Source organism: Pteropus vampyrus, unplaced genomic scaffold (assembly GCF_000151845.1).
Source record: "Pteropus vampyrus isolate Shadow unplaced genomic scaffold, Pvam_2.0 Scaffold29, whole genome shotgun sequence".
NCBI lineage: Eukaryota > Metazoa > Chordata > Mammalia > Chiroptera > Pteropodidae > Pteropus > Pteropus vampyrus.
The window spans coordinates 1538071-1554593 of record NW_011888810.1 but is presented as its reverse complement, the minus strand read 5'-3'; the positions used below and the strand labels follow the sequence as shown (position 1 = coordinate 1554593).

Genomic DNA, 16523 nt, shown 5'->3' with positions numbered 1-16523 from the left:
CTGAATTTACAAACACACAGACAGACACACAGACAGACACACAGACAGACACACACACACACGTCAGAAAAAAGACCAGACAGACAGACATACCACAGATGCCTAAGGAGAAAGCGTGTTTTCCTGTAAGTTAGAGGTTTTGGAATTCACAGTTCAGATTCAATTCTGTCAATAATTATCCAATTAGTTAGCTCTCCAGAGGTCATTAAAAAACTAATGAATGTTTGTTGTGGGCGAGAATGCATGTGTGTCATGTGCGGTTGTGGGGAGAGCAATCAAATAGGAAGAGCTGTGGTATTCATATCAAACTGCACGCTGGTTTAAATTACCCACTAGGAAATATGTGCCTGTATGTGTATGATTAATCCAGGCTCATTCAAAGTGTGCTGGGGCTGCTTTCCTCCCCCTCCCCCACCTACCCCTACTTGCCTCTCTGTTCACATACACCAGGCTGCCTCCAGCCAGCATTTGCCCACTTGCCCTGAGGACAAAAAAGTGCAGCGGAGTCTCTGAGAATGAACACTTTCTTCTCTGAGATGGTGTATCTCTGCCTGGCTGTCACCGCAGTGCTGGGAGGACTAGTCCTTTGCAAACTCAAGAAGAGCCCAGGGCAGGTGGGGAGAAAGGTGATCTGCCTGGTAGGCTTCTTGGGAGGACTTTGCCTGCTCAGCCTGTCTCTCTTCTGGAGCTCGATCCTCTTTTCCCTGTCATGTTTCCTCATGTATATTTACTTATCTTGTCAAGAGCTGTTACCTGTGGATCAAAAGGCGGTGCTAATCACAGGTAAGCGGACGGCACTGCGACTCTCACTCAGGGCAGGATCTGGTCCTTGCTTTGTCTTAGTGGGACTTTTTCAAATGTGGCTTAAAAATCAAACACTTGGCATGAAGTAAATGAAACCACATCCCCAAGTGGATTTCACTGCATTCCTTTGGTTTGCTTTCTTCAGGAGGTGCGCGTGAGAGGGACGGGGAAGATGAAGTGCATCTAAACCATGGTTTTGTTAATTTCCCGGGATAAATATTAATAAGCAAACCTGCAGTATTTCATTTGTTTCATTGTATCCAGGAAAGTCTTCTAGGTTTCTTTAGGCTTAAACGAAATTTCGTTGAGTTTAATGTTTGGTTGTGTTCTAGACTTTGGCTCTTATTCCTTAGATGTGCAAAGAAGCTGACAAAGCCAGGTTATTTTTGTACTCCGCTGTGTGTGCATATTGAAAGGGCTCACCAGGGCTGAAAACTTTTCAGTTTGCCTTGTTGTTGTAAAAAACCATGTGTCTCATCTGAACCTTTGTCTTCATATCTGTAACGAGACTGGTAATGTTTCTTATTTGGATCAAGCTGGCAGTGTGCCCTAAGCTGCCACCTTTTTCCTTCTTTCGTGTTTCTTTTTTCACTGCAAGTGTGAGGCCAAATTAAATTCCATGGATTCTAAAACTGGTTTGTTTGGTTGTGTGAAGTTTGAGCTTAGATACGGCTTTAATTAGGATTACCTAGAATTATCCTAACCTAGAAGATCCTGCCAAAGTTAAGGACATCAGCTGCAGAATCATTTGCCAGCATGTCATCACCCCACATCCACTCCATCACTCCAAACCTGCTGAGGGTGAAGGCAAACATGGGGTATGGATTGAAACAAATGAGTTTTCCCAATTCCCAGAGAAATGGAATATAAAGTGACTAGTCTATTTTGCCTCTTTAATTCAACGATGAAATTCTTCCCTCTTAAAATAAAATGCAAGTTGGCACTTGTTGGAGTTCAGAAAAGCTGTGGAAAATAAGCTCTTTCTCTCTTACACACACGCGCGCGCACACACACAAAACCAACAAAAACAAACAGTTCAAAGGTAGAAAACCCAGCTGATCAATGGGATGTTTACCTATATACATGTCTGGTATCACCTGGAACTATGCAGCTGTAAGACTGAATGGGTTTTCTACTGATTCACTAGAATTCTTTGGGCAGGCTGGGTGAAAAATGTAACAGCAGTCTAAATCTTTCTGTTCTCTGTATACTAGCAAGTACCCATGGTCTTCAGAATAATTCCAGGTTGAATTTATTTTTTGTACTTTTCCACTTGTGCGAAAAAAGACAAGACAATTAAGCATGTTAAAAAAAATAGCAATGCTGTGGTTGACACCAATAAGAAAGACATGATCTCCTGGAGGTTCAAATATTCTGGAAATCAATTTCAAGGAGCAGTACTTCTAAAGCTAATAAGAATACTAACCTTTGGAATGCACTAAGGCAAACTTCAAGGTAACTGAGAAAACAAGAATCCTCTATTGCTTGTTTATCTTGTCAGTGTTCTTTGTCCTCTATTTTTTTGCAGCTGCAGGCAAGCAGAAATGCTTACAAAATACATACCTCCATCAGTTAGCCCACATCAGCCATCGAAATGTCCTGAGTTATGTTTAGTGGCATGTAAAATGACTGATTAAATTAGGCAACTCTAGCCCGCTGACTAATCCTTCAATGAAATGCTTAGCAATTAGAAAGCTGAGAATTAAGAAAGGAACTACATACAGTTTTAAAGTGACTAAAATGTACTTTTCAGGTTCTTTGTAATTTTAATGAGGAATGCCATAAGTTCAGTATGATTCTGGAGAAGGTTTCAAGGCCTTTGTACTAAATGGAGAAATTTTAAATGAATTTATTTAGTTAGATCAAAACTCATTAAAAAATAATAAGGCACCATGACTTGGATTAATCTTTTTGTCAGGTGGACTTGTATTATAAATTGTTACACATTTTAGTGTACGGAGGTGGGGGGGTGGGGAGAGCACTGGGAGAAATGTGACAATGTACGTCAAAAGCCATAAATATTATTCCTTTATCAATAATTCAGGATTTGGAAATTTCTCTTAAAGAAATAATCTGAAATAAGGGACAAGGGTTCGTGTCAAACAAAATGGCATATTCACAAAGTTGTTCAGCACACTCTTATTTAAAATAATGAAATATCAAAAGCAATCAAAATAGTGACAAATTGCAGTACATCCTCTGAGTGGAACAAAGGGCAACCATTAAGAATGAAAACCACAGGATCTTGTTACACCATGCAAAACTGCTCTAAAGGAAAATATGCGGGAGATCCAGGTGTTTGAGCAAGATGTAACCATGTCATACAATTAAAAAAAAAAAAAAACACTGGAAGGGAATAGTTTGTGAAGGGTTAAATTGGGGCACTTGAATGTTTTCCCCCTAGACGTTTCCCCTAGAATTTATCTAATGGAGTCATATTACTTACACAATAAAAATATTTTTAAAAGGGATCACGTTAAAGGGTAAAGTTCATTTTAGTGTCTATTTAATTATGGACCCAGGTGTAGGACAATTACGAGGACAAGTTCAAAAAAGTAACTTATTTTCTTTGAGTCATTTATTTGATTTTGCTAAGATATGCAAAGGTCTTTTGTCTCAGAGACATATAATTATAGTAAGAAGAAATAAGCAAGCACAGAGCATCTGAACACCTATTTGTCTTCAAGTTACCCAAAGCTTCCGGGGTTTTTGAAATGACTAAAATTAATGAAGAGCAGGCCTGCATGACTGCAGTAGAATCTCAAGCAGGACATGGTGGAAAAAACTTTGAAGTCTGACAGGCTTGGGTTTGAATGCTGCATTTACCTTGCCTTAGGCTAGGTTCTCCAGAGGCAGGGCTTGAAATGAGGATTTGTGTTTGTGGGAGAGGAAGAAATTTTCCTCTACCCTTCAATGTTCTTTCAGCTGGTCTAATAATCAAATCTATATGAGACAGATTTACAAGAGAAAATAACCAAATTTAATTACATGAGTACATATGGGAACCCCACATACATGAGCGAGTTGAAGACCCCAAATACATTAAGAGATTTAGGGACAGAAAATTAAATTAAGTATATATGGGATTCTGAGCTAAGGGTGTGGTAAAATACCTTGGGGGCTTCAGAGGGGAGGAAGGTCATTTAAGGACGATAAGAAGAGCAGATGTTCAGTAATTAGTAGCTTTCCCTGCCCTATATATAGGTCATAAAAAGTTATTTCTGGTGACAACTCTTATTATGTATTGCTAAGTCCCCCAATTTAAATTCTTTAAGGGAGAGGCAAATATTTGTCATGAGCCTGCAGGGTCTTGATCACCTTCAGCTCAAAATAATGCACATTGCCAAAGTGACACATTTTGAAGAGGGCTGTTCTGAACCCCTACAGTGAGAAAGGGATTTATTAGGAAGCCTTCCATGGAACACTGGTCCTGGAGTAAGAAAGGTGGACAAGGAAAGGGAGGAGGCCACACTGGGTGCAGCATCAAGGGAAGTCTGAGAGGATCATATTGGCTTAATCACTGAGGCAGATCTGGAGGCATTTACAGATCATACATGAGAGCTGTCTCCATTGCAAGCCAGGGAGCTGTAGTCCTTCTGCCCACACTCCTGTCAATCATTAGTTAAGGGCTGTTGGTCCCATGCCTCTTAGTGGTGGGGAGGAGGGGAGGCTTAAACTTCAGGCACTCTGGCTCTCCTAGGCCACTGGCAAAATGAGCTCTAGCATCCTGGGGCAACCTTCGGACAAAGTCGCAGGGGCTGGCTGCTGGGAGTGAAGCACACTATGGCTTAGAACACACAGAAATGGCTAAGGGATCTGGGGCAGTATGATATTATCTGTTACAACCTCTTCCTAGCTGTGTGATCTTTGACCTAGTTTCGGGCTTTTGAATTTTTGTTTTCTCCTCTGTAAACTGAAAATGATAACACACATACACACTCTTATACATGAAGTTCGTGGATGAGAGACAGGGAGAGAGAGAAGAAGAAAGAGAGGGAGAGAAAGAGAGGATGTAATTTTTGCGTATGGGAGGATGAGAGAAAAGGATGAGGGGTGAGGTTAAGTCAGACAAAAAGGGAAGAACAAAAGGTTGACAAAGAAACGAATAGAAGCATTCGTTTATTCATTCTACAGCTATTTATTGAGTCTTCAGTATGTGCCATGTATTATACAGAAGCAATGAGGGAAAAAAATAAAAAACCACGCAACTGTTATGTTGTCGTGCGACAGGATCGAAGTTTCTCATTTTCCTTGACCTTAGACCCACATTCACTGGGGAAGGGCGTTGTACTTCTCTGCCAACCCTTTGAACTTGGTAGAAGATGCAAAGGTCACTTTGATTTGCCTCCCTAAGCCCCTCCAGTCTTTCTTGTACCTCAAGTATTCACTACTGATTTGGTGACCACTGAGAACAAGGCCTACACCTGAAGGGCATCGCAGTCCAATGGGAGAGCTACAGCCATACCTAACAATAGCCATGCAATGGGGTACAGAGGCTCCTCCAGGGGGATTCCCAAAGTGCCATGGAGCTCAGAGTGTGGGGGGCTGGGAAAAGCTTGACAAAGGAGGGGCCTCCTTAAATTAAAAAGTAGCTTTCTAGAGGAAAAATAAGAAGGTCTTCCAGGCTAATTGGTTAAGCAGCTCCTATACACACAGCTAGCACTCATTAAAACTTGTTGAGCTGGATAATTTTTAATTGGAAATTTCAAAACTGGGTACAACAGAGGATGAATCAAGGAGGGAAAGAGGGATCTATTTTATGTGGAAGTCTTTATTGTATGATCTAAACAAAGGGTCCGAGGTGGGTGGTGACCCCTTCTGGGACTTATTAAATAGTCCAATTAGGGTTCTAAAATTGAATACTATTGGCATCAGCTTGGGATTTGGTCTCTTTTGGATTTAATACTAGATTATTGAAGTGGATGAACACTGAGAGTGGACTACAGGACTAAGAGAAATAATATCTCTATGCTCAGAGCTTTATATGCATTTTATATTTGATTCTCACAGTCCTAATAACTTACGTCTTGTGAATGATGGAACTATGTGTCCAAGGTCACTGAGCTACCAAGTAGCACAGATGGGATTAAACCCAGATCAAACCCAGGCCATGCTCTTAACCACTATTATAGTCATGGTTACTAATAGCCTATAAATGTGGCTAGGATATAAAATGCGTTCATTCAGTTGGCAAGTAAATTTTGAACATCTATTACATACACAAGACTGCTTGACACAGAACTTGGTAATTGACTATAGATGCGAGGGACGCAGGTGAGAGAAGATAAAATGAAGGTACTGTGGACAAGGATAGGGATGTTTGAAAAGGGTGATGATTTAGGTTTGAGTTTAAGGGCAGTGCAGATTGAAAGTCATTGGCAGGTGGAAATAGAGAACTAGACCTTGGTTAGTCTGGAGAAAAGGACTGGAGAAACACCAACAACAAAGTGATGGTTAATGGTGCAAGGAAAGAGGTCCTTGAAGAATATAATGAATCAATACAATCCGCAGTGAGCCTATAATCCAGTTGATCCGAATTTTTTATATGAATACATATCCTCTTTTATCATTCAGCTTAAGCTTTACCTTAGCCCTCCACAGAGAAGCATAAAATGGTCTTGTTAACTCCAGTATTTTCGTAAAAGTTTGAATGGTGATTTCATTAGGCATTCTAGATGGGGTGTTTCGGTTGGAGGAAGTTCTCATGGAATGAAAGCTACCACCACCTTCCATATATATTGTAAGCTGTTTGAAGGCAGAGACCAGGTCTTTTGTATGATCACGTCCCCCTTCTCAGTCTCTGAGCTCATTAGACCCAATATTGTGTTAACGAATGAATGAGCCATGAGTAAACGAACCAAGCTGGTGACATGTCTTCCCCTTTTTGTGGTCATTGGCTGAACATAATGGGATTGTCCCAATTTGCCCACTTGCTTAAGTACTTATCTCTGCCTGTTCTTTTTTGCTGGGGTCATCTGTGTCGAAAGGACAGACTGACATGGCTGAGCTGTGGAGGCCCCGTTGTTCTGTCATGACTTAATTGTTGGGTTGCTCCGAACAGGGCTCTGTGATGGCTTGGTTCTAAGTGTGCTTCTGCTTACCCAGGATATGAAACAAACGGAACATCTTATGGCTCCCAGCAGGCTGCTGAAACTGCTCTCCCAAGGGTCACTGGTGCCCTTGTAGTCACCAGTTTGACTTCCAACCCAGCACTGCTGATGGAGTTTTTCTTCCCGACGCAGCCTCCTTTGCCTTCCATGCTTTTCTCCTACTGCTCTGTCCCTTGACCCTCTAGGTTTTTCTTCCTACCCTTCCCCTGAGGCTTTGTGGTTACCCTCTTATCTTGCCACACTATCATTTAAGTCCCATCTGCTCCTGTGGTCTCTATGTGAAGATCGCAAATCTGTAATTTTCTATACCTTACACTCTTTTGACCTGACTCGTATTTCCAGGATTTTAGATGGACTTTAAGCGTGGCATTTTCTAAAACAAACTTATCCCATTTCCTAATCCTTTGATTCCCCCTTAACGTCTCTTGTTCCCATCCTTCCCCAATTTTGTCTATTCCACTTTCCCGTTTTTACTTCCACTTCTTTTGTCAGCCACTTTCTACAGGTTCTTTTTATCCTTTATTGATGATTTCTTCGTAGGTTCATCTTCCTCTGTCTATCCCTGCTAAGTACCAGCGTTCACTCTAACCCCAAATTTCCCGTGCTTTCCTTTAGGATCTATTTACATTTCTCATGCTCTCCTGTAGTGCTCTCATTTCCATGGATGGCTTCTGCCATCTATATCATGGTGATGGTCAATCTCTACACTCTGCCTAGACTTGTTTTCTGGACTCCGGATCACATATCTACTGTTTCCTGAATGTCCCAGGGTCCACATGTCCCAGACTGCATCCTCTAACTTTCTCCTAAATCCTGCCATCTGTCCAGTCCTCCCTACTCTGTTGATGGCACTAACACCAGCCACCCCATCTGCCCGAATCAGAGATTTCGTAGTCATCTCTTTGAATCCTCTTCTCAATTAGCCAAAATTAAAAACCTGAGTTATCCTTGACTCTTTCTTCTCTTTCACTGCCTCATCCAACCAGCCATTTGAGATAAAGGGAGTCACTTCCTCAGACTCCTCCCACCCGACATCCACATTTTTTCCCACTTAAAGATTCTTGAGTAAGCCATAGGAAGTGTGTGTTCACACACAGATAAACCAATTAGCCTTCTTAGGAGAACAATGCAGGGTCGGGGTACACGCAAGAGGTCTCTCCTGGCTCACTCCACTTATTACAGGTTAGTTATCATGTTGGAGGGAAAAAGTGGCGAGGGGTGAAGAACATCTCATTCTGCCACTTTATATAAGTCGTAGGTGAACTTACTTTCAACCAACCATCTCTCAGTGCCTGAATACCCTTTTCAGGATCAACTGTTTCACCTGGTTGTTTGAATAACCCCAGCAATGGAAAGCTCACTACCTATTAAGGGAAAACATCCTACTTTTATACAATGCTAATAGTTGTAAATATTTTCCCTACGATGAACTAAAATATGTGCTCCTGGAATATCCATTGGTGTATTAATTCTGCCCTTAGAAGTCTCATAATCTAATTAAAGCACTTTTTTGCATGATAGCCATTGAAAAATGTGAAGACTGTATCACATGATAGCCAAATCTGCTTCACACTAAATCTTCTCGTTCCTTTTACTATTCCTCCCATGGCCTGGTTTCCGGAACTGTCACCGTTCTACTCAGTGTCCTTTGGACCATTTTTAGTTTCTTGACATTCCTTAGAGATATTGACTCAGATTTAACATCATGTTCCATCTTGGTATGAGCAATACAAACCTGACTGGAACTAATAAAGTGAAATTAAATCAGAAGACATTAACAGTACCAAAGGATCGTGGTAATTGATGAAGTAAAAGGCTGTTTTCTAAAGCAGGGGTCCCCAATCCCTGGGACAGAGACCAGTACTGGTTCGTGGCCTGTTAGGAACTGGGCCACATGACAAGAGATGAGCAGCGGGGGGTGAGCCAGTGAAGCTTCATTTGTATTTGCAGCCACTTCCCAGCGCTGGCATCACTGCCTCAGCTCCACCTTTGATCATCAGGCATTAGATTCTCATAGGAGCACCTGTCCCTGGTGCCCAAAAGGTTGGAGACCACTGGTCTAAGGGCTAAAGAAAAAGTAGAAGCCATGCGTGCCTCAGCTTTTATTCTAGTTAGTATACAGTACTAATATGCAAAGCTATTGGTTAAAAAGGCAATTTACTTGCATAGCGAATCTTCAATGGTTTGTGGTGCTAGTTATAGTTGGTTATAGGGTAGTTATAAGAATAAAATGAAATAAGGAATGCCAAATGCTTAACATCGTGCCTGGCTGCATAGCATACAATTGGTGAATGGTACTGGTGGAAACTGGAGAAGACTAAAGACGTTAAAGTAATCAGAGGGAATATCATACTGAAAATAATACCAGCTATTTTCTGAGCTGGAACAGGTAGTCTCCATTAAGAGCTGTTATTTCTTTGTTCCTGCCAAGTTATATTAGATCTCTCTTTCTATGTCCCTTTCATCAACTTTATCAACCTTTATGAGTATTTGTTTAATGTTTTCTTCCTCCTAAAGTGGTAGTTCTTGACCAAGGGGAACTTTGCTTCTCAGGGGACTTTTTAGCCATGTCTAAAGACATTTTTGGTTGTTTAAGTGGGGAGCATAGAACATGCTACTGGTATCTAGTGGGTAGAAGCCAAGGGTGCTGCTAAACATCCTACAGTGCACAGAAGAGCCCCCAAAATAAAGAATTACCTTATCTCAAATGTCAGTAGTGCTGCGATTGAGATACCCTGTCCCAGAGTATGAGCTCCCTAGATCAGGGGCTGTATCGCCCTTATTGATCATTGTATCCCCAAGTGCCAGGTACAAAACAGGTCACATGGTGGGTGCCCAATAATAATAAAAGAAAATGGGGATTCAACTGGATCTTAAAGAATAGACCAGGTCTGAATGTATTCTCTTCTGCTTTGAGGACACAGAGGCAGAGGGCGGTGCTGAGAGTCATCTGGAAAGAAAGTTCACAAATATTCTATCCTCAGAGGGAGAGAGGAGATGGAGCAGCCCTGGGGCTTCACCAGGAGACTGATATTGCGCTAAACAAGGGCGTTTCAGAACAAAAGATCTGGAACTGCAAGTAACACAAAAGCACCCAAGACTATGAGCAGTTCATTGTTTTGACAGATAGAATTCAGCCAACCACTGAAAAAGCAGAGACAGAGTTTTAAATAGACCTGAACTAGAGAGAATTCCTTTGGAATGCACGAAGGTGAGGCTTCTCAGCCCACTGTGGGCTGCCATGAACACAGAGGTCTCCACTTTGGGGCAGCACCTCAAGTCTGGTGGATGTCAACAAATCAACTATTGCTATGCATTAGAATCACCTATGGAGCTTTTAAAACATACTGATGCTTGAGCACCCACTCCCAGAGTTTGGGTTTATCTGACCTAAGCCATGTGACGTGGGTATTGGTGTTTCTTTAGAGATCTCCATTCCCAGGTGAAGCTAATGCATAGCTGTGCATTGTGAATGCACCACAGCTCAAGGCCTTTCATCAGCAATTCCCCTCTCCGAACGCTATGCACCTGGTTCCACTGGCTGTCTCAGACTTTACATGTCTGAATCTGCACTCTTGACATGGGACCTCCTCCTACCTGGCACTCTGTGGAGACCAAAATCCTGAGTTGCCTTAATCCCTTCGTTTCTCCTTCTCCCGCATGTGTTGCAACTGCTACTTACAGAATGCGTCTTGACACAACCACTGCTCTCCTCTACTGCCTCTGCTCTAGTCAAAGCTACTGTCGTTTCTTCCTGGGCTGCTCTTGGCCTCTGGGATTTCGCTCTTGACACTCTAACCCATTCTCTATATGGTAGCCAGTGCGCTCCTCTTTGGTTTAAGACCCTTCAAAGGCTTTCCACTGTAGAGAATAGAAACCCAGATTTTTGCCCTGCAAGATCTCGTTCTCAACTTACAACTTTTTTTTCTTGGCATGGTAGCCTTAGCATATGCCATTCTTTTCACCTGGAATGCTTGGAGGCGGATAGAACCCCTTTACAGGACAGGTTTCTTTTTCACCTTTATATCTATCTTGGCCTAAATCAGGGGTTCTCGATCTTGGCACCATTAACATTTAGGAAAGAAAATCCTTTGTCATTGGGGTTGTTCGTAGGATGTTTAACAGCAAATATGACCTCTACTCACTAGATACATACAGCACGCCACTCCCCAGCTGTGACAACCAAAAAGTGTACAGGCATTGCCAAATGTCCTGTGGTGACAACATCGTCGGCCAGTTGAAACACTACTGGTTTAAATATTACCTTCTTGAGTAGGTGTTCCCTGGTGTCCAGGTTTTAAATCTCCAGCTGTCATTCTTAATCTCCTTATCTTATTTATTACTTTCATAGCACTTTCTTCACCTTGAAATTAAGTATACATTTATTTATCTGGTAAGCATCTGTATCTCCCCACAACCCCCAATAGAATACCTGGTCTATTTCACTCAGTTCTGTATTACCAGCATCTAACACAGCCGTTAGCATGCAGTAGGTACTCAGTGAACATGTACTGAACAGTCACATGCGTGCATGAATAAATGCATGAGCAAACTGGGACTGTGGGGCATGCGGTGTCATCTCAGAGGGTGAGAGATGATTTAGCACAGCAGAAAGAGTATGGACTTTGGCGTCAGTGAGTTCTGGCTTCCTAGCTCTCTGTGGTCTGGGCCAGCTTAATTAGCATCTCAGAGCATCAATTTAGTTATCTGAAAAATAGGGATTCTATCCTTGAGTGTATGATTAGCTATGTAGTCCTCCCTGCTCTGTTCCCAGGTGATTGTGATACTCCTTCTTGTGCCCTTGCATTGGTGCAGCTCACCATCACCAAGGACAAGAATCAACACTGAACTTTCAGTTCCTTATTTGGTGCCAAGCAAATTAGAGATGCTCAGCTGTGCAGTATGAGCAGGGGCCAAGTTGTATCTGTGCTTTAATGATAGTGCCATGGCCAGTTGGCTAAGATTGTTCTTGTGGGGCTTGTCTCTGGGAAAAATGACCCATCTCAGGTCCCTCCTTAGTGGATTATGGGACTGGGGAGGCGGTGCCCCTCTCTGTGGTGGGCCAACATTCAGGTGGGAATTCTGGCTTCTTGCAGAAAATGGGACAACTAGGCCAAGGTCTCTTACCTCTCTGTTTTCTCCTTCTTCCCCGAGCTTGGAAAATAATAAATTTGAGGATGATATTGTCCAAGTGTCCCCTCTGGGAATTGAATACAGGCAGGAATGCTCTCCTCTTTCTGCTTCACCAGAAAAGGGAACCTTCATGTCTCTAAAATGGTTCTAGCAAAGAATTCTCATGAGCGGGGTTGCAAATAGGCTCCAGTTTGCTCACAGCACCAGTTTCCTCAGGAGGCACCTGTCTTACCTGCTCAGAAACCCTCAAGAGGAGGCTAGCCTCCATCCCAGTCTCACTAGGTCAGTAAGCAGCAAAGCTGGGATCTGACTCCAGGTCTTGACCATCTCTGCATTTTCATGCTCAAAACCCACATTGCAGGGGAAAAGAGTCCTTTTCCTCGAGCCTGGGCAGGTTTGGCAGTCCAACCAAACCACAAGGGCCAGGAAAGGGATGGGCTCCTCTCTGGTGTCCTAACACTGCTGTAACAAAGCACCAAAAGCTGGTGGCTTAAAACAATACAACAATTATTTTAAGTTGTTTTATAGTTCTGAAGCCAGAAGTCCAAAATCAAGTTGTCAGCTGGAACTCACTCCCTCTGAAGCTTCTAGGGGAGAATCCTTCCTTCCTCTTTCAGCTTCTGGTGGCCTCGGTGATCCTTGGCTTGTGGAAGCATAGCTCTAATCTCTGCCTCCACCTTCACATGGCTGTCTTCCCAACGTGTCTGAGTTCAAATTTCCCTCTTCTTATAAGGACACCAGTCATTTGGATGAAGGACCCTATTTCAGTTTGAACACATCTTAACTAATTCCATCTGCAGCAACCCCATAAGGTCACATTCTAAGGCACTGGGGTTAGGACTTCAACATATCTTTTTTTGGGGGAGACACAATTCAACTCATAATATTTCCCCAAACCTAAGCAGGGTCCCATTACCAGAAGAAGAAGAGATGAATGTTGAGCAGATGTGTTGGCTATAGATACATCAACCCTGTATCCACCTTTCTCCATCCATCTTCCCCACTCTGCTCTCTTTCCTGGAGGCTGACCTTAGCCAGTGGGGGGCATGGGTCAGAGATTGTAGGAAGGGAGAATCGGGAAATCAGATTACTCCCCCTGCCACCCTCCCTGGAGGTCACTGTGGACTGCCTAACTCCCTTGCCTGAAGACCATAGTTTATTCTCTCCAGATTCCAGTAACAAATCCCTTCCCTTGCCCCTTCAGGCCTAAGAAAGGAGATCTCAAATTTTACGTGCTCAGGGATACTCCACTCTCCCTTGACTCTTCCTACACTCTTTATTGAATTTTCTTCCAATCAGCCAATCTGCCATTTCTTTACTGTAGAAAATCCTGCCTCATACAGTAGCAAAAACAGATGTCCCTTAGACTTCAAAGAAATGTTCATTCCATTGTTATTTTCCAATTAACTAAACTTTTTGCTTAATGACAGCTCCTGGTCATGACTTCGGGTTCTCGGTGTTCCTCTGGTTTTGAATCTAGTGGTAACACATTAACTGAAAGTGCTTTCTAAGAATTTCTTTTCCTTCCAGCTCAGGCTTTGGCTGCGTGGCTTGTGCAGAAGTCAGTAGAATGAGCCTATGACACCCATTCAGATCAGGGAGTTAGTGACCCGGACAGTACAGAAAAGAAGCCAAACCAAAAAGCACTGAGAGCACGGGAGGTTTGGAAGAGGCACATGTTTCAGACAGGCTAAAGTTATTACAGCACTTGTGCAGAGTCTACAGAAGAGATAAGAGATCATCGACATCATAACCACTTTTCATTTGAAAATGGCAACAGAGACTGCACACCAAGACAACAAATACCAGCATAACAAATGATAAATTTAGTGAGATGGAAAAGTCCAAGTGCCAGCCATGGACTCTGAGTTCCCCCACCAGACTGTAAGCCCCCTGAAAGCAAAAACTGGGTCCACTTCAGTCACCATTTTACCCTGAGAACTCAGCTCAGTACAGGACAGAGAAGCTGAGGAAACTAATGAATGAGGCACCTTGGTTGGGGCTGGCTTCTAAAGATATTCTAAATTAACTCTGAGATGGTGCACAGAGAAAACTTGACCTTGTGTGCTATTGCCCCTGAAGAGGAAGCTTCATCTCAGGTTGTTGCTGGGGAACCAACACACAGCTAGACATGGAGACTGCCCAATATGTAATAAAATATCAGGTAATGGTAGGAACAGTGAAGAAAAATACCAGGACGTCTTAGGTAAGGTATTTAGTTCATTGTCTCAGCTGTAAATGGTAGCCTTTTTATATCACTTTTATTATTCAAATTATAATTTACTACACAGTATCTAAAGTGATCCTTTTAAATCTGTCAGGTCATGTCACTCCTTTGTTTAAAACTTTCTAATGACATCACGCTTAGAATAAAAGCCACAGTCTTCGCCATGGTTTAAAGCAAGATTTCTCACCTTTGGCACTGTTGACAGTGAGACCAGATACCTCCCTGTTGTGGTGCTGTCCTGTGCATTATAGGATGTTAAACAGCATCTTTGGACTCTATGCACTAGATGCCAGTAGCATTATCCAACTCATGACAACCAAAAGTGTCTCTAGACCTTGTTACATGTCTCCAAGAGGACAAACTACCTCAGTTGAGAACCACACTGGCTTAAAGGCCCTACATGAAGTGGCCTTGAACTACTGCTCTGATTTACCCCCTATTGCTCTCTTCCTCATTTACTCTGCTCTAGTCAAAATGGCCTCCTTGTTCTTCCTCTAACAATTATGTCCCTATCTGAGAGCCTTCACACCTGCTCTTTCTTACGCCTAATGCAGCCCTCCCTGGAATATCTGTTCAGCTGCTCCCTGCTCAGTGTTGCCTTCCCAGACCTCCATACAGAACATGGCGCCTTCCACCCCATCACTATTCTGCTTCATAACTCTCATCACCACTTGACACCATGTATATTTGTTTGTTTGTTGAGTGTATCTCGTCTCTCTCTACAACATAAATGCCACCAGACAGGGACTTGGGTGGTTTTATGTACTGCCGTATCTTCATGATAAAAGACTGCATAGCACATAGTAGGTACTTCATAGTTAACTGTTGAAAGAATGAATTAATGAATAAATGTATGATTATTAGAAGGATAGGCAGGAACAAACAGGATGGAAAAAGCAGGACGTGTGTGAGGTAATGAAGAAATTAGCCTGACTGGAATAAAAAGTAAGTCCTGAAGTTGGGGTTAGTTGGGTGTGAACAAATTATAGAGATTACTGAAACCGATGAAGGGCACTTCATCCATTACTCATCAGAAAAATGAAAGCTAGAGTGCGTTCATTAGTGGGGGAGAGACATTGTGAGGACTGGGTAGAAATTAGAAGCCTGAATCTAACTAGAAAACAATGCAATAAAAGCCCGGATTCAACCAGAAAATAACACAGTGTTTTGTGTGTGAGCAGGACAGCAAATAAGTTTCCTCTCTTGTGCCATCTCTGGCTGGTTAGGAATGTTGGGGCAAGTAGGTTCTAAGGGAAAAAGTGCTCTGATTGAACAATGTCCATGGTAGTGGCATCAAAAGGGTGTGGTGGCAGGCGTGTTAAGGATTTGCCTGTTGAAAGGACTAGGTTAGTGACTGTTAATGAAATAGAAAAATAGAAAACTTCTGTAAATCAGAGATCTCTTGGATTTCTGGGCAATATTTTTGTCAAATTTGACAGGACACATGAACCATTACACGTTAGAAGCAGCCGAATGAGGTTTTGGCTATGTGTTGGCAAGAATGACATCCTGTCAGTCAGGAACCACCTTTCCTGTGAAAAAGACCCACAGAGACATTATTAAGGCAGCTCTTTGTAGATAAAACTGTAGATAGTGATGAGGAGGAGGAACCAAGGCACCTTGGGATAAGAAGAAATTTAGTTACATTTCTGGGTGGTTTCCCCATCTTTGTGTTACGATAATCTTAAGTAAATTTACTTTTTATATAGTAGTGCGCTCTTTTTTATGCAGTTGCTTAACATGTTTTTACAAGCGTTACTTTGCTTATAACATTTCTTGTGAAATATGTGGTTGGAAGCTTTAAAAAAAATTACACTAATCAAACCCCAAGAAAACATAAGAGAGTGATCAAAAGAATCCGGCCTCAAAAAGGACTAATATATGATTTCATCTATTTAAAATAAAAATCAGGCACAACTGATTTATGGTGTTAGAAGTCAAGATAGTAGTCATCTATGGGGTAGGGATGACTGGAAGAAAGCACAAGGAAGATTTTTGGTGAGCTGGTAATGCTGTGTCTTGATCTGGGTGCTAGTTGCATGCATGGCTTTGCTGTGAAAATTCATTAAAGTGTACACTATAATAAATTTAAAAAACCCTAATTTTTCTGTAATGTACATAGCAGATTAATTAGTCTCAAAACTGTTGTTGCCTTAAATAACCACCAGGTGAAATATATAGTAGTTGTTGATTTACAAAGATCGACTATATTCAGATGCAATATGGTGAATAGGGAAAAACCCCAACAA

The 16523-nt window shown here is 42.2% G+C and overlaps 1 protein-coding gene across 1 annotated transcript in view; it reads left to right on the top strand.

Annotated features, from left to right (window-relative positions):
* Window positions 1-377: 377 nt before the first annotated feature.
* Window positions 378-16523, top strand: part of HSD17B2 (hydroxysteroid 17-beta dehydrogenase 2) — a 54164-nt gene continuing 38018 nt past the window's right edge. The window contains exon 1 of the mRNA XM_011356638.2: window positions 378-783. Within this exon, the coding sequence (XP_011354940.1) occupies window positions 516-783 (268 nt within the window). The 5' untranslated portion in view covers window positions 378-515. The remainder of the gene's footprint in view (window positions 784-16523) is intronic.